The following is a 24,271-nucleotide window of genomic DNA, read 5'->3' as shown; positions in this document are numbered from 1 at the left end:
ATCCAATATTACCGCTTTAAACAAAATTTTACTATACCGAATGAAAAACTTTGATCCAAGAAAGATTTAACAACTTTATTGGAAACTCATTTTATATGTTTCAGTATTTTTTTAATTGTAAAATGATCAGATTTAAACATTTTGATAATATTATTTTTTTATATCAAATTAGCAAAAATAAGTTACACAAATACAATTGACCAAAAAAAGAAGTAGAAAACATCTAAGCATTCCCATTGGATTCGAGGAAAAGTTCTCTAATGTTTTTATTAATTTTTGTACTAATCCAATTTCCTAAAATATGATACAAAATATATGAATTGAAAAGCGATTATTTCACACCATATATTCATTCCATATAATATTTGTAACTGGAAAAAAAGACAAAATTTTAATACAAAAAGAATAAATAAGTATTATTTAGCTAAAGAGGTAACTAGGAGGAATCAATGTAAATGCTATAAAAATAAATAAATAAGTATTATTTAGCTAAAAAGAGGTAAATATGAGGATTCAATGTAAAATGTAAATGCTATACATGTGAAATAGTTTGTATTTATCTTAAAAATATTTTCATAAATGAAATAACTTTTACCGACAAATAAATCAAAAAATAATCGTTTGATGAAGGTAGAGTTGTTCAATAAACCATTGTCAAATTATATGCAGATATATAATCCATCTATAAAGGTTAGAAAAAGTATAACCAACAACTCTAATAAAACTTTTTACTAATATTTATAATTTTATATAATTAAACTTTAAAATTACCAACAAGTTAACCCTAAATAGGTGGAACGTTAGGAGCTCCGTCCGTCCGAACTCGTGGCCGGCTCGGGCTACCTTTAACCAATGAAGACAGCTTACGGGATACCAGGTGTTAATTAGTTGGTCGTTTAAACAAAAAATTCAATACAATTAAAAAGAAACAACAAAACGAAATTTGATCAATGTGAGATTGAAATAGCTTACGAATGGTGTCACCAACTCGAAAACTCTTTGAAGAAGCCCAAGTTTTATAGTTCACATAACCAATGTTCGTCCAACCAACTTCATCACCAACCTTATAAACTACTCCGCCCATCGCCGCTGTCATCACCGTCGTAACCACCGCCACCAACATCATCATCTTGACCATTGCTCCCATTATTTTCCTGTGTTTCACTCTGTGTTTAAGAAAAAAAATATAAATATAACTTTGGTGGAAAGAAAAAAATAACCGGTTTATTTATGCTTGATTTCCAGCGAAATATGGTAAAATTTTCATATTTAATATTTTGATACTGTGAAATATTTCCATTTATTAGTTGCTTGGTTTCAATGCGTTTTACTTACCGAATTAATTAATTTTCTGATTTTTTACTAAAGCTGATGGCTTGTTAATGCAACGTTCCAAATCTTTATTTTATGGTAGATATAATTAGCATTTTTGACTCCATATAGACATATAATTAATTGCATGTTCCAATCTAGGAAAGTATAAGGCCGACTTTTAATTTTGAATGGCATTAGCTTTACCATTAATTATTATTGTGCATACTGAATTCTAAAACAAAAAAATTAAAGCGATAAAAATATTATACGATATCAAATCAATCGGTTTTATTTGGATAAAAATAGATCGAAACATAGTTATATTCTTTGGAGAGATTAGTTTAAATTCTCGTTTTGTAAATCATGTTGTAATTTGTTGTGTTGTTTACCCTTTCTCCGACACGGTGTTTCTAATAAAATTTGTATTTCGAAAAAAAATCTTTTTAAAATATAATTTCTTAACTAAACTTAATCAAAATAAATTTTATATTTAGAAGGAACTTTAATATAGAAAGTAAATAAGTACGAGAATCATGTATACTTTTGTGTGTATTACTTTACAGATAATTCATAAATTGTTTATTTACTTGCAATATGTGCAAGTGTATTAAAATTTTGTATTTAAAGTTTGCAACGTGTTAAACTTTAATATGGTATTTACCAAGTAAATTTTCACAAACGATATAAGAATACATGATTAAGTTTGCCATTTGAAATCGCGTGCTTTGAGAGAGTAAAAAACGAACACCTTATAAATAAAGTGCATAAGGTTGCAACATTTATCTTGTTGAATGAACACAAGCCTCATGAGTTCACTAAAGAGATGCCATAGCAGGATAAACATGATGTGTATTTGCAGTCATTTTTTGTTGTTAGATTTTCGAATAATAAACTTGAGGAAATTTATTATATACAAAATGATAGAAGTGTTTTTTTTTGTTTTGTTAGATCTCAGCAATGTTGTAGGAAACCATTTAAGATCTAGTTCACCTAGTGATACGTGAACACCCCCCCCCCCTCTCTTAAAATCTACCTCTGGAATCCACGCCTCGACTCAAATACGCAACACCTTTTGCGGACCATATAACACCTAATGAGAAACATGCCTACGTTTTCTTGTAATGAGCATTGTTTTCCTCTTCATAAGCTAGATCGCCCTCGTCCTCCTTAAAATGTGGATAATTCAATCCAATATGAGAACATACTAAAGAACTCTCTTCGATAATCATCCACTAAAAGACAGTATAATTTGAAACGTAATACCTAGTGATATCAAAGTGTATATTGGTGTTTATCATCAAAGGGTTGAGAGTTCGAGTCCCGCCGTGAAATTAAAAATTTGTTAATTTAAAGGTATTATTAGTGGGGGTGTGACTTAGCTGAGAAAATAAAAAAAGAGTGATACCTCACAAAGTAAGATTTATCATTCCATTAAATACTGACCAACCACACATCATATATCACAAACAAAAACTACATTAAAGAACCATAAGCAAAAACAACATAAACTATAACCACCCAACCCACATTGCAGCATAAATTGTTGACAAACCAACAATGCACCTAAGCAAACAATTAGGTATGGTTGCTAGTGTTGCAACCGAAGCAATCATTTTTGGTGGCACCGGCGAGCTAACATTTGCATGTGAGGTGGTGGTTACATTATAATTCTTTTTAAGGACTCTAACATCAAGCTTTTGACCAGCTTCACAGTGACTTGGAAAGCTGCAAATGAAGTAGTAATGCCCAGGTGCCCTAATAATAAACGAGTCGTTACCGGTTTTGAAAGTTTTCCACGGTGCGGTCATATTGCATGATCGGAAACCACGCTGGTTCACTTGCATCACGTCGTGGTTGGTTGGGTTATATTGAAACACTGCATGCCATTACAAACCTTTTACACACAACACCAACGTATCGTCACAATTATTATTATTTCTTTATTGCTTTACATTGGGATGTGTATGAGTCGGTTTTGGGCTCAACCGAATCAAAATCCGAAAATTTGGTTTTGAGTTTTTTAAAACCGTTGGGTTTCATTGTTTTTGTTCTTTTTTTGGCATTTCGTTTTCATTTTTCAATTTTAGCTTGAAAGGTTGGCCGAAAATAGCTTAGTTCAAAATAATGAATTCGAGCCTATTACTTTAGGCATACATCTTTTTGTTAATAAATGGTTAATTAAACTAACCAGAAATATTTGGATTACACAATTTATTATGTTATTATATATTACTTGACATTCAAACTAAAAAATGAAAATCCAAAAATTCGGTTAGGTTCAGTTTTAATCACATACAATACCGAAACCGAACCAAAAGCTTGGTTTATATAAAAAACATAAACCAAAAGGTCGGTTTTGTTTTGGTTGAGTTTTTTTCCAGTTTCGTACTCACTAACACACCCTTACTTTTACATGAAGAAACTTTTATACGAGTTTATAAGTTATAAACGAAACTATACTTACGAAGAGTGTCACCGACACGAAAACTCTTTGATGATGTCCAACTTGCGTAACTTGAACCAACAAGCATCGTCCAACCTTCAGAGCTACCCACGTTATACACGGCACCCATCACCGTCTCCATCAAGACACCTCCGATTATCATTATTAACATAAAACGAAACATCATTCTTGTCTTCAACATCGTTACACACTTACACACACCAGCACTCGAGGTTTGATGAATTATTTATGTGAATTAAAGCCATACCATTATCATGTTATCAACATGAGTTGTTTGTTAGTACTTTATGCATTTGGTTGAAAGTGAACTTCTTGTGCACAACATGCCCTTCTCACTTTCACCAAATCTTTGCCTTTTCTGGTTGTAAGTAAATGTACAACTACCAATGCAACATGTACAAACCTCAATGCATAAGCCATTATTATACATAAACATTATTTAAGGATCTTTGAACATCAAAATACACATATGCTTACACAATCACTCATTCTATGAAGCTTATTTTAGATACAAAATTCGTAAAGCCGAATATGATTCCTCGAGTAGAACGTGTTACTTTGTGATGGTGGAAACGAGTTTGTTATCAATTTCTTGTTTTGCTTTGGAGTCAAACGGGTCATCGCCAATGTAAAGATCCAAGATTGACCGACATAATAGTTGACTCTCGACACTTCCTATCTCTTTGCCATCAACTACACGAGTTAAACCAAAAAAAAGGTTAAAACTGTAATTAAAACAACTTATAATGGGAAAAAAAGGATAAATTATATAGGATTGAAATACGTAAACTTACTAGCGGTCCGGAGCACGTAGCCTTTCTCTTTGGAGAGGTCTATAGTCGATCCACGGGGAGTCTTGTATTCATCTCTAAACTGAGAAGTGAACCTGTCATGTACATGAACAAAACAAAAGGGAATTTATTAATGTTAAAATTTTAGAACTCATCATTTCTGTGTCTCTTTCTTTAATTTTATTAATCTTTAATGTATCAAATGTTATCACAGAAGCTAATACGCACAAGCTAATTTCAAAAGAAGTGGAAACTAAGCTTATAGCAAGAAAAATACTGTCTTAATTTTGCAAAGTTTTACATAAAGAAGATTATTGAAGCAAAGATTTCTGTACATATGAACTTTGGATGAGGACCGATTACTCAAATGGATAGATTCATGCATACACCGATGGGAATGTGGAAAGAGTGAAGAAACAGGTCAATAACTCAATACCTATAAAAATAAGCAACATATAAACTCTTTTTTATAATTTGGTTTTTATTTAAACTGATTTTTATTATTTATTTTCACTAACTTTTAGAATATTGGTTATGTTGACTGAAATTAATATTTCAGTTATTGTCTTTTATTTTATATATGTCTCTAACTAATATGCTGGTTATTTTGGAAAAATTAAAGTAAGGCTAGTAGAATAGGCTATATATAATTATATAAAGGCTCGTCTTGTTATAGCTTAAGAGCTAATATTCATTACATGGTAAAAAGTTAGAGGTGGCACAATGGGCGGGTCTACTAGGTCAAAACGGGTCATGTTACCACATAGAAACAGGTTGTGCTGGTAGGCATATAGTTAATTAATGTGTTAATTATGATCACAAAACAATATTATTACTGTGATAATTAAAATTATACATTATTAAAATAGACTTTGGCCTACTTCCAATTAATACGGTCCATTTACCCCTTTTACCTAATTCTTTTATGGGCCAATCTAAGACAAAACCACCCCAAACCAACCCATTTATAACCAAACGGGTCAAAATTCTCACATCTAGCAATGAAGATGAAATAACAACTTACTTTTGAAGTAACTCCTTGTTATCAGATCCACCAAACTTCTTCAACCTGCTTCCAACAGAATCTTCAAACGCATTACGAACAGAACGAATGCTAAGTTTTCCATAAACTATTTGCAGCCTAACTGTAACACTTATATCACTATCCATCAAATCTTGAGTGATGTCCTTGTTCTTCAATTCAGTTGTTGAAAGTGTTCCATATTTCTCATTTATAAACCTCTTTATATCATTATCGTCAGCATACACACCTAAACAAAGTCACATAATAATTATATCAAAACTTTTATAAAATTGATGCAATTATATGTATCATTAGAAGTGATCAAGATTAAGGGCGCAACGAGCCAGGCCGCTCGTGAGCTAATCGAGATCAGCTTGCTAAAAGTTCGAATTGAGCCGAGCTTGAGTCTGAGGTTGAGCCTAAAAATAAGCTTATTAAATAAACGAGCCTGAGCCTGAGCCCAAGCTTCATTTGTCGAGTTCAAGCCAGCTCAACAAACCTAATATTTTATTATACCTTTTATTTAATATATTAAATAAATACTTTATAATAATAACTACTATTAAATATAAAATTAAGATAATATTAACTAAAAAATATATATTAGAAAAAAAAGTATAAATAATAAGTAAATAACTAATAAATCATTAACGAGACAAGCCCAATCCAAGCTCAAGCTAGCAAAACAAGGGGGCGTGCAGGGTTTGGTTTGGTTAATAGCCATAACCGAGACCGAAGTCATGGGTTAATCTATTTTATTAACCAATCGGTTTTCGGTTAATAGGTTAGGTCTATTTAGCAACTTTGTCAGCTTTCGGTTCGCTTCACTAAATTTCGGTTAATAATCAAAACCAAACCAGGGCCAAAAAGTGTTGCCTATCATCATCATCATCATCATCATCATCATCATCATCATCGTACTCAGTATATCCCACCAATAGCAAAGCTATGGTAGGGTCTGAGGAGGGTAAGATGCAGACAGCCTTACCTCTACCCCATAAGGATAGAGAGGCTGCTTCCGGTGAGACCCCCGGCTCGATAGTAGTTTTGCATCAAGCCTTGGACATAAGGCACATAGCACTCAATCATCGGGACCGGCTGATCGGTGCATGTACCCTTTGTTGGGTTATGAAGGCCTTTGGGCCGGTTTTATTAGGAGGCCCAGTTTTGGTTCCTAATTATGTTTAACCCTAATATTGTTTATTATATATATCCCATCATGTAATTGTAATCTTTGTTCTGAGCTAATAAGAAAACCTAGTTGCAGCCCGTGGACGTAGGTCCCCTCGCGGGGACCGAACCACGTTAAATTCTTGTGTTGTTTATATTTTCGTTTATGCGTGTTTATCGTTGTGCATGTGTGTGCTGTTTCGCTTCCGCGCGCCGCTTTGTTCCTAACAAGTGGCATCAGAGCTTTGGCTTGTTGGACACACGGTTCGTTGCACTGGTAACGATTTCGCAGAAGGTTTTGGTTCGAATCTGTTTTTTGGTGATTAGGGTTGGGTAGGTCCGTCACCGTGAATAACTCTTGGAGATCGCAGGGTTAATTTCTGGTTCGTGTTCATCAGTGATCGACAGTCAAGATTGGTGGCTGTCAGGCTGAGTTAGGGTTTGACTATTTATTATCAACCGTAAATTAGGGAACCGGGTTTTGTGAAGACCATTTAGGTTCGGGTTCAGATTTGTTTGCAAGAGATTAGTCTGAGGTAACTTTATATAGTTTATTTACAGTTAGTTGATTTATCGGTTATTGCAAGAGCAAATCGGTTTATTTGGCAGTGTTCTGTTGAACAATCGTCAAGTTTAGGCCCGTGCCCTTGTTGTGTCTGTTCACTGTTTTCGATTTGTTCTCGTTTGTTATTGTTATAACTGAAGACGAGGTGGTTATGATCGGAATGTTGACGGTTATGGATTTTGGTTGATTGGTTTGTCATGTGAACTTGGATATAGTACTGGTGATGGATAAACTTGGAGAAAATGGAACCAGCGGGTGTGCTGGTGACGGCATAAGTGAAAAAAAAAATGAGGTTAGTGGCAAGTCATGTAAACTATTGCTCGTTTGGATGATCTTTCGGTTAGGGTTTGAGTTAACTAATCGTGTGTACGGTCATAGAACCCTTGGTACCGCTTGATTTCATGAAAGTTCTACTGTTGTTATAGCTGTTTGCCTGTTAGCTGGTTCGAAACTGTGATTATTACTTCTTGTTCGTTTGGAATTGTGAAGTTATATCTTGTTTGGTGGTGATCAGTGGTACACCATTTGAGAGGTTCATAATCTCGTGTTGGGTAAAGTTATTTGCCGGGATAGTACGAGTGGGGTTCATCTCATGGAGTGTTGGTGTGGCATGGGTTGGGATAACAGAAACAGTGGGGGCTGGGCATAGTCGACTTGGTAGGTTGCGTAGAGGTGAGACATTTTAAGGGTCGATGTCGAAAGGTTTGGAATTCTGCTTTTGAGAATGTATCTGAGGTTGATGCATTGGGACTCAGTGAAGGCGGTGACGACTCTTGGGTTCAAGATTATGGTATGCTTTATTTGTTACTCACTTCAATGAAGCATTGTTGAATCTTTTAATTAAAGACTTTTGGAAGATACGAGTTTTTTTTTGTATCGTCGGAAGAAGTGAACCAACTTCCGAGTTATAAGGTCCTGGCTCGCTGAATCGGGTAGAGCTAAGGGGTTTCAGTTTGCAGACATGAAGCCTGGAGCCACAGTGATGTTAGTTTGAGCGTATTCGGAGGTCTGAACATGTTCGGGGTTTTGGCAACAGTGGGAGCACGCGGTGTGTTCTAGGTTCGTTTCCAAAGGGACGTTGGGTTCGGAGGACCAGGAATCCGAATGTGAAAATCTCTCCTGGTATAGTCTGCTGATTTGGAGAGTGTTTATCCTCTGGAAGTCTTTGAAGCCGGTTGTGTGAGTAAGTGAGAGTCGGTTAAGATTGAGGATGAGTCATTGGCGAGTTTTGTCATGGCTGGGTCTGGGATGACCGGATTGGAGTTCTCGGGAGCTTCAATAGGCCTTTCAGGTAACTGATGAGAAGGGCGGATGCAACCAGGGTGTGGATTGGTAGAAATCTTAGTTTGTTCCTAGAGAACTGGAGGCTTGGAGAACTTCTTTTGTTGAAGTTTTAGCTTGTTCTTGGAACTGGAGGCTTGGTAGATTTCTATTACTGAAGATTACTAGAGTTACTGGATGAATGAGATTGTTATATTTACTTGGATGGCAGGCTGGAATTTATCGCAAGGCCTTCAAGTGGGAGATTGTTGGGTTATGAAGGCCTTTGGGCCGGTTTTATTAGGAGGCCCAGTTTTGGTTCCTAATTATGTTTAACCCTAATATTGTTTATTATATATATCCCATCATGTAATTGTAATCTTTGTTCTGAGCTAATAAGAAAACCTAGTTGCAGCCCGTGGACGTAGGTCCCCTCGCGGGGACCGAACCACGTTAAATTCTTGTGTCGTTTATATTTTCGTTTATGCGTGTTTATCGTTGTGCATGTGTGTGCTGTTTCGCTTCCGCGCGCCGCTTTGTTCCTAACACCCTTGTCTTTCGGCTATCAACGCCACTACATGATGCCTGATTAACCGTCCGTCACTTTTAACGTTATTTTCACGAGATTATTTTCACGAGATTAGTAAAAAGTGTTGCCTATAAATACATGAAATACATGGAATGAAATGAAATGAAATGAAGGTATAAAAGCTAGAAAAATATGAAAACGTGAATGGTTTGGTTTGGTTTGGTTTGGTTCGGTTAATTTCGGATAACCAGGAGTACCCAGAATAAACCCGATAATCAGTTTTCGGTTAATTCGGTTTTCAGTTAATTTCGGTTGATTTTTGGTTAATGGTTCGGTTATTGCTCACCCCTAAACTTACAAGCCCGAAAAACTCGGGATCAGCTTGTTTACACTCCTACATGATTGATAATTCTGATTTTCCGACAGCCAGTAAACACATTGTTTTATCAAAGAATAAACAAATGCTTTGAAATCAAATTTAACACATTGCTAATTAAACACACAATTCATAAAACTAGCTTACCGAAAGCGTAAACATCGATATTCTTCAACCCAAGCACCGCCTTCTTCCTCAACCCAATCCCCAGAAGCCCCTGCGAGTCATTCAACACCGCCGGAAACGACACGCCGGTCTTGGACTCGGTGACCACGGCGGCAGGGCCGTCTGCGAGTGACAGTGACCCCCATAGTGGAGAAGAGCGTGAGAAATTTGAAATGAAGGAGTTTAGTGCGGTTTGGAGAGATGGGTTTGTGGGGTTTTGTGAAATGGTGATTCCGGTGGCAATTCCGGCGCCGACTGCGACGGAGCAGGCGATTGTTGCCGGAGGGGAGGCGAGTGGTGGTGGGCTGAGTAAACGAGAATGGGAAGCGGAAAGAGACCATCGTGTACTCCGGTGAAGTTGGTTGCTGTTATCGGTGGGTTTTGTTGACATTTTGTTTATTTATTATGGGCCTAGAGTGGGTTATTATTTTGGGCTTTGCACAGATTTGGCAAACTTTGTAAATGTTGTGGTGCATAAATAGGTTTAAAACTCAAAACCAGGTTGGTTTGATCAACAAAAGTCAAAACTAATTTACAATCGGTTTTGGTACGGTTAACCAGGTCGGAACCAGTTTTGGTGGAGAAAGTTACACCGGTTCGCCGGTTTTTGCATAATCGGTTTCAAACCGGTTTGGTTTTGGTTTGATTTTTGGGTTGGTTCGGTTAATCGGTTTATTTGTCCACCTCTAATTAGAGCTGTCACGATAGCATGGTTCAGTTAACCGGGTTATTTTGTCTATTGTGGGAACACTTTTTAGTACTCGTTTTTTAAAGATGTTCTTGGACAAAAAACTAGAAAGAAGGGATGATGTGTACATGTGGTGGGGTCGGGTGGATGATGTTTTTAGGATTATTTTTATTGGATGGGTTTGGATTTTCTTTAAAAAGATGGTGTTTTTAATGATATGACAGTTGAATAAACATGTTTTTTTAGTGTCATTGTCATAGGTTTAGATTATGAAGCTCAGTGTGTTAAACTCGGTAGGTCAAACCTCCATATGGAGAATTGGTTTATAATGCTTGTTATATAAATTTTCGCATTTAACTTATAATATCCATGCATTTACACTTGATGCGTAAGATTTGTGTTATAACGTTTTAATACATGTGTTTCGACTTTATAATCTTTTGTTCACTATAAAGTCTAGTATATGTGGCATAACTTATAAATTTTCATCATAAGGTTTCACTAACAATATCTGGACATCCGGTATATACAGTTTTAAGGATAAAGCCTGATGGTGGCCATGTGTTGGCCAACCCCTTGGTTTTTCTCAATAGTGTAAATCCGTTCATTTTTACCCGAAAATTTTATTCATGATGTAAATTTATTTGTTTTCGTCGAAATTTCAAAATTCCAAGACTTATTTTATTTACATGTAAATGAAATATAACAAAATAACTAGGAATTGTACCCGCGCCTTGCGGCGGGCCGAGGCGGTGCGTTGTTCTGTTTGTGTTAAGACATGTTGATAAAATTATAACCAATCATAACCGATAATCGTTGATAAAAGTATACATATCAACCTAACATACACGCAAGCTTAATGTACCAGTATTATAAAATTATAGTCGACACCTACCCAACCCATCCATTTAGATACTTTCTTCTAACCATCTTGGATGGTAACTCATGTATCTTGTCACACTTGCAGTGAATTCCTATTATCTAGTTTGTGAATTCCTATTATCTAATTTTTGCTGCTTCCCTTTTTATTTTTTGGAAATCTGCTGCAGCTTTTTCTTTTCTTCTGAAATTGTAACATGACATCTGGAGAAATAGATAAATGCTCAAATTGTTAGCAAGTTGACAGAATCTTACATATTTACCCTAGAACTTAGTTTGTCATCAAGAAGGCCTTTACTTTTTTTGTATTCATTATGAAAATTACAATCACCTACATCCCAAAACATAAATTACAAATTATATGCAAAACCAAGTATAATGTATAAGTGACATGTGAAATCCATTAGTTTTCTTAAAGGAGTCTGTCCAATTGCAATTCTAATTTAAATGAATGTATATTACCAACTTATTTCTTTTGAGGGTTGTGCACGAAAACGCATTCACTGCATTCGATCCTACGACTACAATATAAGCAGAGCTCCTCTCTTTCTGCGTTGAAATTGAACTTTGTTTTAGAATGCGTTAACATAAGTTATGTTTGTTGTTGTGTAATATATTTTCTTTTGTACCACGCAAGATGCACATCATGAAATTGGAAAGCGAATTCTTCTCTAATTTGAAACAAACATGAACAAACATAATACATCAAAGAAGAAGGTTCACTTACCTTTGAATATCGGCTGCTTTATCCTCCCAACAATAGTATACATCAGTTAAATTTTGGTTTACAAAGTCCTTCTATTGTGAGTAGAAGCAAAATGTAGAAATCTGAACCCAACCAAATAATGTATCAAAATTCAGCATAACACCTCCTGATTTCACATTCCTAATTTCATCAAATTCAAAAACCAAAGCGAATAATAAGCAACAAAAAACAGTTGCCTTACTTATTAACAAAAACACAATCGAACTCGCCAAAGCACCGGATAATCGTTGGAGGAAAGCTGAGTCTCGTCGTTCAATTCTGACTCCCTGCAAGCGGCCAGTCGCCCCTTTATAATTTCACCCAAATAGATCGGTATCGGAAAGTTACATATGATCGAACATATCCACTAAGTACCTTTTTCTGTCTCTCTCTCTGTTAATTTAGATAGAGAGTCCCATATCCATCACCAAGTTTAATAATCGATAGAGAGCATGAGAAAAATACAGGAGGAGTAGTTGGATTAGGAAGCAGAGGAACCTGTAGCACGTGTGGTTCTAGGTGGCAAGGATGCTATAAGTTATTATTGTACATCACGCATAATAACCTGTAGCACTAAAACAGGAGAAAAACAACTCAACTTCTCATTTAATATAAAATAGACCCAAATTGAAACATCTTCAAACCCTCATCAGTTCAGAAACCCTATCAATCGCCATGGATATCATAAAACAAGAGATGCTAAAGAAACGAAAAAGCCTCACCGAAGAAACCGGTGGCCGTAAAGTCTTCAAGCGTTCAGAAATCGAACAGAAGCGAATCCAGAAGCTTCGCGAAGAAGAAAAAACGAGAAGCCGAAGCCAAACGCCTCCGTCAAAACCAATCCCAGAACGACTCAAACCCGTCCGATCCAAACTCATCAAACCCCAACTCAAAACTCGACTCAACCAAATCCAAATCCGAATCCGGATCCGGGTCATCTTCAAAACCCTTAGTAAATAGCGACGAACAGAAAATAGACTCGTTAAATTTACCCAAACAGGAGGTTATTCGAAGGTTAAGGTTTTTGAAACAACCCGTTACGTTGTTCGGTGAGAGTGATGATGATAGACTGGATAGATTAAAGCACGTGTTGAAGGCCGGGTTGTTTGAGTTAGACGATAGCGATATGACGGAGGGGCAAACGAATGACTTTTTACGGGATATTGTGGAGTTGAAGAAACGGCAGAAGTCGGGGATTGTGACCGATAGGAAGCGGCGGGCGAATGAGGAGACGGAGGATAAGGATGGGGGAGGAGGTGAGGATGATGTCAGTGGCGATGGCGGGTCGTCGGGTATGGATCAGGATAAGGATTTTAAGCGGATGAAGGCGAATTTCGAGGAGTTGTGTGATGAGGATAAGATTTTGGTGTTTTTTAAGAAGTTGTTGATTGAGTGGAACCAGGAGTTGGATGAGATGAGTGAGGTGGAGAAGAGGACGGCGAAAGGGAAGTCGACTTTCGCTACGTTTAAGCAGTGTGCGCGGTATTTGAACCCGTTGTTTAAGTTCTGCAGGAAGAAGGTATTTTTTTTAATGTCTGGTTATTGATTAAAATTACTATGAAGGGTTTGAAACATCTTCTATACTTTCTAGTTTCTACAAGTACCATTTGTAATTAGCTTCCTTGTTTTACTCATGGAAAGACTACCTCATATTTGAGAATAAGTAGGTTGACGGTCTGAACACAATAGTATCGTACTTTCTGCAAGTATCGTGTGTATTTTAGAAGTCTTTAGATAACACCATAAGATGTTTAGAAAACATTGAAAAACTGTACAACTTTATTCTGCGTTTATATATTCTTGAATCTGTGTTTTGGAATCAAACAGCTCTGTGTTCTTGACTCGAAGATGACTCTGGTTCATCATCGCTGCTTGTTTATATGATAATGTCTTGGGGTGTTTTAGTCAAATACTATGAAGGGTGTTGTGATTCATACTAAATATGATAATTTTGTAACGTTTTTAAAATTCAAACAGCAGAGCAATAGGGCAATACAGTTCATAGGTATAAACAAACATTTGAGGAAGTCAAAAATAGAAGTTTAAGATTATTTGCAAGATCACATCACTATGACTACTTGATTTAGGTTCTGTTTTATCTTATCTGTTAGGTTTTATTTACATGATAATATGATATGTTTATTAGAAATATTCTTGTTATTGTTTTGACTCTGTTATTAATATATACAGGTTCTGCCCGATGACATTAGACAAGCATTGATGCTAGTGGTGAACTGCTGCATGAAACGGGACTACCTAGCTGCAATGGACCATTACATTCGAATGGCAATCGGGAACGCACCGTGGCCTATTGGTGTTACTATGTTTGGTATTCACGAGCGTTCAGCTCGTGAAAAGATTTACACCAACAGTGTGGCCCACGTGATGAATGACGAAACGACTCGAAAGTATTTGCAGTCAGTTGAACGGCTAATGACATTTTGTCAAAGGCGGTATCCAACAATGCCTTCAAAGGCGGTGGAGTTTAATAGTTTGGCAAATGGTAGTGATTTGCAGGCTTTATTGGCAGAAGAAAGGAGGAATAACGCAGGTGGAAGTCAACAACAAGAAGATAAGCTTATGTTGATGCCGCCACCAATGGATGACTAACTCAATGTATGCTGTTTATTTTGTGTGTGGTTTCTAAAACATGTTATGTACTACTTTCATTTATGATGTTGATATCTTAAGACAATGTCATATGATTATAAAGTGGACGAATTATGTAGGTTGGATTGAATTGTTAAACAGTAACAACACATTATGCCCGAATTTTTAATTCTAGCAACCAATTATTATTGTGAGAACTAGCAACATATGTTTTAAATTTTGTTTTCAATATCAACATTATATAATATCTGAGCGAATGCGCATTGTCATTAAAATATTTAAAACATGAAACAACCTACTAAACAGAAACATACACCTAACACAACACTCGTGCACATATCTCATAACATCTTCGGTCCTATCCGCAATTGTCTTCCTTTTGTGCGTCAACCATCCTCTCCCTCTCCTTTCATGTGTGTGCGTTCGCATATCCTTTTTTGTATTGTGATGTTTACGATTTCGTTATGTTTGTGTTCTATTTGTTGTTTTGTGATCTCATTATATGTGTTTGCGTGTGTATGCTTTAACCTCCTATACCATATGATAAATGTGATTTCGTTGTAGTGATTTTTGTGACTCCGTCATGTTTAATACTGATTTCCAACTAATTCCAAGTGTGTTCGCGTGTGTCTGTGTTCGAATCCCCTTCTATTTGATGTGATTTTTGTTATGATGTGATTTTTGTGACTCTGTCATGCTTAATACTGATTTCCAACTAATTCGAAGTGTATAACATCTTTATTTTAAAAGAAAAGTTAATTTTAAAAAAAAATTATATAACGTTAGTACGTTTTACCTTTTTATCACCGTAATAAATATCGAAAATTACTAATGCTACTTTATATGTATTGTAGCTAAGCCTGACAAATGCAACTCATTCGGGTTATATTTTAGGTCATAATTAAAATCTCATGGGTTATTTTAGGTTTAAGTAAAATATTTAGCGGGTAAAACTAAAAAAAAGGTTGGAATGAGTTGGAATACATCCAAGAGAAAAATTGGTTGAAAAATGTTTAACGAATATGTACACACGTAACACGTATTGAGCACATACAAAAGCGGATAGTGTAACCAGACAATGGTAAGCGCGTAAACTTAATAATGATAATCCGTCAATCACATATAAGCTTCAAAAGATTATATTATCTTTCTATTTTTAAATTATGTTGTATTATCAAATAATATTTATTATTAATAAATAATGATGAAAGGAATCAGATGACGTGAAAAAAAAACAATAATAGAAAGAAGGTGGTGGGTAATATAATAATTAATAAAAAAACAAAGTCCTCCAATAAACACCTTTCTCTCTACAACCAATCCCGTCCTACACGTACACCCTCCCACTTCCACGTGTCACTCTACCTTTACCCACCCCTGACATCATCAATCACACTCTCCATCTCACTCCATGGATTCCAATTCCAATTCCATCCTTCTTCTCTCACTACCTTCACCCAAACGCTCCAAATCCAATTCCAATTCCTATTCCATGGACGCTCTCTTAACCTCCTTCTTATCACTCTCCGATTCGCCGTCAATTCACACTTCCTTCGACCGCTTGATTCAGTCCACGGTTTCCGATTCCGATCAGAACCGGCTGATTCAACGCACGTTGCGTCTCGGAACGGTGTTGCTGGAAGCTGGTAACAGATCCGCCAGGAGATGCTCGTCGGTTCATAACGCCGTTGTGTGGCCGCTCTCGCCGGATCTTACTGTCAAGGTATATTATATATATATATATATATATATATATATGTTAGGTTATGGATCCATCTGATTACTTGAAGTGATTTGAATACAGTATCACGTTACTTATCTGATTGATTTAGTTTACTGTATGCGTGTGTTAATTAACCGCGATTAGCTTTAGATTACTGTTGTATGTTCGTGTTCTAGTGAATTAGGATAGTGAAGCAGAAGAAGAAGAATAGTATGAATTTAATTTTTAGTTTCAGTCTGCTTGATTTGATTTTGAGTGTGTGTGATTGATTTAGAGTTTAGGTTGTTGTATGTTCATATTCTCGAGAATTAGGATAGTCAAGAAGAATACTGTGAATTTAAGTTTATTTTCAGGTGCTTCTCGCTCGTGCTACGACTGACTGCTTCTCCTTATCTGGTTGATTTAATTTTGTGTGTGTCAGTGTGTGATTGATTTAGAGTTTTAGCTTGTTGTTCGATCTGTTTATGTTGATATTCAGATTCATATTGTATGCATGTTCATATGCTGGAAAAGTAGATAGTGAAGAAGAATTTTATGAATTTAAGTTTTAGTTTCAGGTGCTTCTCACTCGTGCTATGACTGCTTCTTTAATTGATTTGATTTTGTGTGTGTGTGTGATTGATTTAGTGTTTCAGCTTCTTGTTCGATCAGTTTATGCTAATATTTCAATTCCTATTGTGTTCATATTTTCGAGAATTAGGATAGTCAAGAAGAATTTTATGAATTTAAGTTTTGTTCCAGGTGCTTCTTACTCGTGCTACGATTGCAAGCTTAATTGAGCTGATTATTGATTTAATTTTGTATTCTAGCTGGATCTGATCATGTGAATGGTTTTGTAGCTGATTTTTGGTTTTTGTATTAAGAATTAGGTTAGGGAAGAAGGATTTGATGATTTGAGTACCGTATGACTTAGCTTACTTATCTGATTGATTTATTTTTGTCTCTGTGATTAAACTAATGGCTTTAGATTTTGATTTAGATTATGCGAACAGTTTTGTAGCTGATTTTTGTTTGTTATCCCGAGTATTATGTTAGGGAAGAAGGATTTGATGATTTGATTACGGTATGATTTTAATTCGTTATCTTATTGATGTAATTTTGTGAGTGTGTGATTGATATAGAGTTTCAGCTTCTTGTTCAATCTGTCTATGCTATTTATTTAGATTCCTATTGTATGTTCGTATTCTGGAAATTTAAGATAGTGAGAAGAATATCATGAATTTAATTTTAGTTACTGATAAATTTATTGTTGTGTTTTGAACTTAAATAATTTGTATCCTGGAATCTACGGAGTTTTTGTTTGGATTTGTGCATGCAAACTGTTTTTTTACTACTTTCTGACATTCTGTTCGTATTTTTGAGAATTAGGATATGGAAGAAGGATAATGAATTTAGTATAGCTCAGATGCATGCTTCCTTACCTGATTCAATTGTTGTTTTTTTTTAACTTAAGTTGTTAATGCTGTATTGAGTTTTTTTTATAAATTTTATATTTTGGATTTTATTTGATGTGTCTATGTAAATAGCTTTCTTTCTGGTCTCTGTTACTTATTGCTGGTTTTTAGTTCACTCATCTGTCTTGTATAATGATTTGTAGATTTTTTCAATGCTTGATACACAAAGTGTGTGTTATGTTGCGGCTACATGCTCGTTTTTTCAGAAGTGTGCTATGGATCCTTTGTGTTTTGCTAACATTGACTTGGCTACATTAGTCCCTAAAGTCAACAATGCTGTGGTGTCAACTATGATCAGTCGAGCCGGAGATGCACTTAGGTGAGACCATTTATTACTTTGCCTGTGCAATTTTGTCCTTTTAAAAGCTTTAAATGGGCTGAAATTGTCATCTGCTTGTGTAATTTAATTTTACTTATAATTTTTAAACTCTCAGGTCTATAAGGCTTGGTGTATTGCCAGCCATTCCTGCTGCACCTTTCTTTTCCTCTCAACCATTAGTTTATAGCATTAGGAATGCAAATGATGCATCGGGATATTCATGGAATGATAAGAGATCAAGGCAAGGAAAGGAATCTTCCATTCTAACAAGGTCCTGTTTGAATTCTTTGAGTGGAAATGGTGGTGCACCTGGGTACGAGTATGAGTTCTTTGTTATAAAATGAACTCAATGCTTTCAAGTGTGTGGTATATACTGAAGTTAAATTGTAATTTCTCTTGTAACTGAAAGGTTTCATTTGAGAAGATTACATCTTTACAACATTGAAAGAATGGACAATGCATCCCTCTTGACATCATTATCAGCTTGCCCAAATCTCCTTGACCTAGAAATTGTGGGACTGTAAGTACTTTACATGTTTAGCTGAAATCAATTATTTTAGTTTGATTATTATTGTAATAGCTAGTTATCGTAATCATAATTAATGCATTAACCATTAATAAGAAATCTGTAATGTTAGGCATGTTGAATTGAGGCATACGTTGGAGTCAGTAAGTAGAAATTGCCCCTTGATAGAACGTTTGGTTTTTGAATCTTCAAAAACAGGTGTGTACCTCTTTAAAAATTTAGTTTTCTTTGTCCTTGGAAACAAAGAAACAATTAAAATACTTATGTTCTTATAAGCAGGTAGAGATGACGGTTTGAAATTCCCAACCTGCAATGAGTTTGTCCTCAACTGTCCTAACATAACCACTTTAGCACTAAAAGGATTTAAGTTACATGACTACAAGGCTCGTATGCTGGTAAAGGTAGGTATACACATCTGAAATTTCATATAATCAACTAAGGGGGTTGTTTAGGTGAGCTTCTAAAACTTGCTTATTTGCTTATTGGTTTGTTGTAAAGCAAAAAGTGTTTGGTAAAGCTCCTCCAAAAGCTTCAAATTGGAGCTTTTCAAAAAGCAAATAAGCAAATTCAAAAGCTCACTCAAACACCCCCTAAATATGATCCTTCATTTTAAGCCTGGAAAAATGACGGTTAGGTTACAGGTCATTTAAAAGAAGTATCACTTTGGTTTGGGTCAAAATGATATTGAGTGGAACAGTTTGTTTTAGAATAAAATAAGTATCAAAATGGGTTCACCTGCTATATTTGTTTTATGGCGGCTAGCTCTGGTGGGGACCGCTAGGTGGCGATGGCGAGGATGGTTATTGATAGAATTTACAATTTAAAGAAGAAAACATATTCAGTACGCGATGAATGTTTTTATGTTATTCAAAGGAGAAAACAAAATAACATATATGGTGAAGTTTTTGTGTTAAATATAATTTAGAAGGTATCTCATTATATAATAGAAATAATACAAGAAGATAAATGCCAACAAACTCTTAAACAAGGGAGAGATAAGATAAGCTCTGTAGCATATGTTAAACTCTATAATATATGATAACTCATATATATATATATATATATATATATATATATATATATATATATATATATATATCGCTAATATTCATGTTAGCGGCGGTGGGAGGTGGGTGGTGCTGCCGCTTAGACCCGTTCTAAGTTATTAAGTTTTATAAAAGTGATTCGTTTGATCCATTTTATAATTTGAGTGGACCTAAATCAACTCATTTGACAAAACAAAAATGATCCAAATCAACTTATAGTTTTTCTTTTTGCAGGGGTTACGAAAATTGAAACATCTTGATCTTTCAACATCTTACTCATTCACTGGTGCATTTTTAAAGTGAGTAGCCTATGTGTCGGTTTTGCTAGACTTTTCTTGACTGGTTTTTAGCGGTGGTTCTAACTTGATGTCCATGATTATAGGAATGTCAGTGGCAATGGCGGCGGTGATAATTTGGAGGTGATGATTTTACGGGACTGCGTGCATTTAAAGGAAGTAAGGAACCTTGCTTTAGTCTTTTTTTTGTTGCACACTGCTGCTTTGTGGTCTTTTACCATTTTACCCTTATCAATCACATTGCCCATGTTTATTATATCACGGAAAAAATGGTCAAAAACCACTGATTTAGCGGTATATGGATTATAACTTCCCTACACTTGTTTAGCTTCTTTATTATGATTATCTGCAGAGTGAAGTTGAGCGGTTTATTGCAGCTGTTCTCGCTGGGGAGTTCAGGCTCCTTAGATATCTTGTACGTCTATTTTACATACCTTTAATTTATCATTTTTGTAAATATTAAGTTTTATTTATGTTTACAAAAACGATACTACCTTGGGTATGAAAGAGAAAACACATTAAGGGCAAAATGACGCGCCTAATGTAATTATAGGTAAGAATTGGTCAAAGTTAAGGCCGGTAGGAGGTTTATATGTAAAAACATTTGACGGGATAGAAGAAATCACAAAAGGTTTACTTAATAAATAGGTTGACATGTAAAACAAATGAGAGACGCAACTTATGGCTGTAAATAAAAGCTTATTTGGTCGTGCATAAACGCACATCTCGGCCTTTGGGGATCTAAACACCTCGAAGCGTGTTGTGTACTCTTTTCTAAACCAAGTTAATAACATAAATTCACAAGAGGTGGTATTACTATTTATTCAAACTAGACTTTTGACGTGTTTCGTCATGTTCTTCTCATTCTCATTTTGTTAAAAGATAACATGTTATTTGACGGTTTGAGTCAAAATTAACACATATAGTAAGAATTTGACCAAAGTTTGATGAAGTTTCTTATCTTTGAACAGGATATATCTAACAGGGAGGGTCTAGCATGTGAGGGTGACTGGAACACTAGATGTTACAATGCTAGGTGTTTTATTGTATATTGTTTATTCTTTTATTTTTTTTTTAAATTAAATATTTAGTATCTTAAATACATCTGGTGTATTATGCAGTTTTATTCCTATACCGCAATTATTAGAACAGAGGCCTGATTTCTGTCTGGTAGTTGAATTCCCAAAAGGAAGGTATGCTTATTACTTGGGGCTTCAAAGTTGAAACAATATTTTAAACTTTGCTGACATTTGTTTTATAACATTTTGCAGTTATATGGACACTGATCAAATGACAGGTAGTGATGTAAGTTTACCATCACCGTCAAGCAGTAGCCACACATTTGATGGATCAAGCACATCAGACGGAAGTTATAATAGTGATCACGGTAGTGGTGGTTATGTCATCGACGAAGAAAACTCAGACTACCTACTGAGTTGAGTTGATTTGAGTTGATAATTAATAAGCATTAATTTGAATTTGAAATATGATGGTTAATAACCCTGGTGGGAAAATGGTACGAATACCTACTGTTTTTAAGCATTCTTCCAGTTTCATGGCTGATAGTTGTCTAATTGCTTTATTTAACCCAGTTTTAATTGGTAAATAATTAATTAAATTGTTAAGTAAAGGTAAATGATGAGATATAGTTTGTAATAAAACCTAACTGTGTTTACTTAATAATATTAATCTTTGGCCAATGATGCCATAATTTCGTAGCAGGCAAGACATTCGAATATGAGACATAGTATAAGATTAGTTTTAACATATATTACCGGCATAGGATGGGTATCTCAAGTGATACCTGATCCAATCAGTTGAAAAACACATAAGCTCATCCGAACGAGTAATTAATTATCTTATGCCATTTGATGATTAAATAAGTTATTTCTACTTTATTATCAAAACAGCTTCAGTTATATTCTAATTACTTTGATATAAAACTATAGTAAAAGTCTATTAGGAAATTGTAACTAAAGTAATTTTCTAACAAACTGACAGTTACACGTGATACTTGTAGATCTATTAAATACTCGGTAAGTATAATGAGTATGAATGCATACATACAAAAGGAGAACACATACAGAGGCAATATAGCTTATAAAGTCATAGGGCCAAAGGGATGCTTATCCTCTACCTGGTGCAAGAGGAAAGAACTTAAAATCATTTCTTCGTACGGAAGCCATCACAAGGTTCAAACCTGAAAAAACATGAAATGAATCTGACCTGATCCAAGACGATGTTCCTCGGTGTTCGAGATAAACGAACCACAACTTCATCTTCTTCTCCGGTAGCTTGAGATCTGCAATGGCTTTTGGGGGTGTGGAGGTGACTGCTAAGAAATCTCGAGGATCTCTTGTTTACAGACACAAAAATGGTTATGGTGGTGGCTCTTATTGAGAACAACCACACCTAATAAGGAGGTGGAGACCTCCTTATATAGGGAGCCTCATGGCCACCATCATGGTACCCTAATGGGCCTAGCCCAGTTAGGGTTACCTCCACAAAACCCCCTCAGCCCAATAATATTGTATTAGTCCATATAATAAAATAAGCCAGACATAATAAATTAAGGTCGTAAGCCGGGTTTAGTACCATACCCCTACAAGCCCCCCAAGTCCAGTGTTGCTCCTAGGCGTGCAAGCGTTTAGGTGGAGCGCTGGACTTCATAAGGTGTGTTAGGATATGAGGCGGTTTTTCCCCTTTCTTCGGCCTTGTCTTTATTGTCTTTGAGTTTTGAGAGGTTTTCTTCATGATGGTGACATGTTGTGATCCTTATGATAATAATGGTACACTGGCATGAATAAGATATAGCATGCATCATAACAATAGTGGCGCGGGGCCTGATAAAAGATAGAGTGCGCATCTCGATAATAATGTAATGCAACTTGCGCGCGAGGTAGCTTACGAGCTATAAAAATAATGAAGCTTGCGCGCGAGGCGACTCACGAGCTATAAAATAATGGAGCATGCGCGAGTTGCGGCTTACGAGCTATAATATGATGATAATGACTGGCCCACAGGGGCCTCTTCTACGCAGGATGACTATCCCAACTTGTTTTCAAAATAATAATGGAGGCACAAACGGCCAGATAATAATAATAATATCATAGGTGCTTGTGCGACTCGTAGCCGAACCTGCAAGAAAATATCAACTAAAAGTAGATGTATTACAAGGTTCCCATCCTCGGGCCAATTATGAGGTGTGCCCAACCTACGTTGGCGCGTGGCCGTTTGGGATATTATTAGGCTCCCGACCTTTATGTTTGGCGCGTGGCCATGTGGGATATTATTAGGCTCCCGACCTTTATGTTTGGCGCGTGGCCGTTTGGGATATTACTAGGCTCCCGACCTTTATGTTTGGCGCGTAGCCATATATTTTGCATTAATATAAGCACTTTTTGTGCCATTTCATGCAAATCCTATATACTCATACATCAAGAAAACACCTTCATTCATCATACGAAAGACATCCAGATCGCTTTTTCAGTCCCCGATGATGGTGGTAGTGAATTTCATCCATGCGGAAGCGTGACGAGCCCCGGTAGTAACCCGCAAAAGTTGTTTAAGGACGCGGAATGGCGCGAATCAACCCGCTATGGAACTCTCGTGATCTGCGGGAGCCAGAAATGACCCGCGATACATCCATGATGGCTGAAGTTAACTTGTGGGAGTGCACATGCGGCTCTTTATGGTTGCTTGTTGATCCTCGTGAGTGCCCAGATGACACGCCGTTAGTGTTTCATGGTGGCACTGTGCCGGGGCTGGAATATCTGAGCGCTTATGTCACCCGCGGGAGTTGAGCGCGCACGCATGGCGGAGAGTTGAGCGCGCACGCATGGCGGAGAGTTGAGCGCGCACGCATGGCGGCGAGTTGAGCGCGCATGCATAGCGAAGAGTTGAGCGCGCATGCATGGCGGCGAGTTGAGCGCGCATGCATGGCGGAGAGTTGAGCGCGCATGCACGGCGAAGGGTTGCGTGCGCATGCATGGCGTTGGAATCTTTCATAGGTGGTGGAATGTGATACGCGACTGCGCGCAAGCATCATGGCGGTGCGCATGTAGAGTGGCGGAAGGGTTGATCTGCGACTGCGGTGGCAGAATGTTGATCCGCGGTGGCGGGTGTTAATCCGCTGTGCCTGTTTTTGTCCGCCTACGCGCATGAGAAAGCGGTTGACACGCCGTGAACGGAATACAAATAACAAGCATGGTGGTCTTCGTGATGGCGGCCTTCATGTCTTCCCGCTTGAACAGTGATGCGGATGGAAGAAACCAAATTTTTGGAGGCGCCCATCCATAATGACGCGGTGTTGTTCCGCGACGGCGCC

At 36.5% G+C, this 24,271-nt stretch overlaps 2 protein-coding genes and 2 pseudogenes across 4 annotated transcripts; 2 read left to right on the top strand and 2 right to left on the bottom strand.

Moving 5' to 3' along the window:
* Positions 1 to 1,064: 1,064 nt before the first annotated feature.
* LOC143636217 (blue copper protein 1b-like) lies at positions 1,065 to 3,920 on the bottom strand. Its single transcript, XM_077103869.1, has 4 exons — positions 3,779 to 3,920; positions 2,838 to 3,190; positions 2,758 to 2,787; positions 1,065 to 1,166 (listed from the first exon to the last, which is right to left on the bottom strand). Exons 1-4 carry the CDS (start codon positions 3,918 to 3,920, stop codon positions 1,065 to 1,067), a joined length of 627 nt encoding a protein of 208 aa, XP_076959984.1.
* Positions 3,921 to 4,172: 252 nt separating this feature from the next.
* Positions 4,173 to 10,081, bottom strand: LOC143636236 (fatty-acid-binding protein 1-like; annotated as a pseudogene). Its single transcript, XR_013154204.1, has 4 exons — positions 9,641 to 10,081; positions 5,594 to 5,840; positions 4,573 to 4,664; positions 4,173 to 4,471 (listed from the first exon to the last, which is right to left on the bottom strand). The product of XR_013154204.1 is annotated as a fatty-acid-binding protein 1-like (transcript).
* Positions 10,082 to 12,638: 2,557 nt separating this feature from the next.
* On the top strand, positions 12,639 to 14,665 carry LOC143636235 (uncharacterized; annotated as a pseudogene). The gene is made up of 2 exons (XR_013154203.1): positions 12,639 to 13,489; positions 14,161 to 14,665. The product of XR_013154203.1 is annotated as an uncharacterized LOC143636235 (transcript).
* A 1,357-nt stretch (positions 14,666 to 16,022) lies between these two features.
* Positions 16,023 to 21,577, top strand: LOC143636257 (F-box protein At4g02760-like). Its single transcript, XM_077103903.1, has 12 exons — positions 16,023 to 16,303; positions 17,901 to 18,076; positions 18,192 to 18,395; positions 18,486 to 18,596; positions 18,715 to 18,800; positions 18,882 to 19,003; positions 19,883 to 19,947; positions 20,031 to 20,103; positions 20,297 to 20,359; positions 20,916 to 20,980; positions 21,066 to 21,137; positions 21,216 to 21,577. Exons 1-12 carry the CDS (start codon positions 16,073 to 16,075, stop codon positions 21,382 to 21,384), a joined length of 1,437 nt encoding a protein of 478 aa, XP_076960018.1. The 5' UTR covers positions 16,023 to 16,072; the 3' UTR covers positions 21,385 to 21,577.
* The last annotated feature ends 2,694 nt before the right edge of the window (positions 21,578 to 24,271 follow it).

The sequence above is a fragment of the Bidens hawaiensis genome, unplaced genomic scaffold (genome assembly GCF_021521415.1).
Source record: "Bidens hawaiensis isolate Kalapana, Puna unplaced genomic scaffold, B.hawaiensis_p1.1 tig00007840_1, whole genome shotgun sequence".
Classification (NCBI taxonomy): Eukaryota; Viridiplantae; Streptophyta; class Magnoliopsida; order Asterales; family Asteraceae; genus Bidens; species Bidens hawaiensis.
The sequence above is the reverse complement of the archived record's forward strand: the minus strand, read 5'-3'. Positions and strand labels throughout refer to the sequence as shown.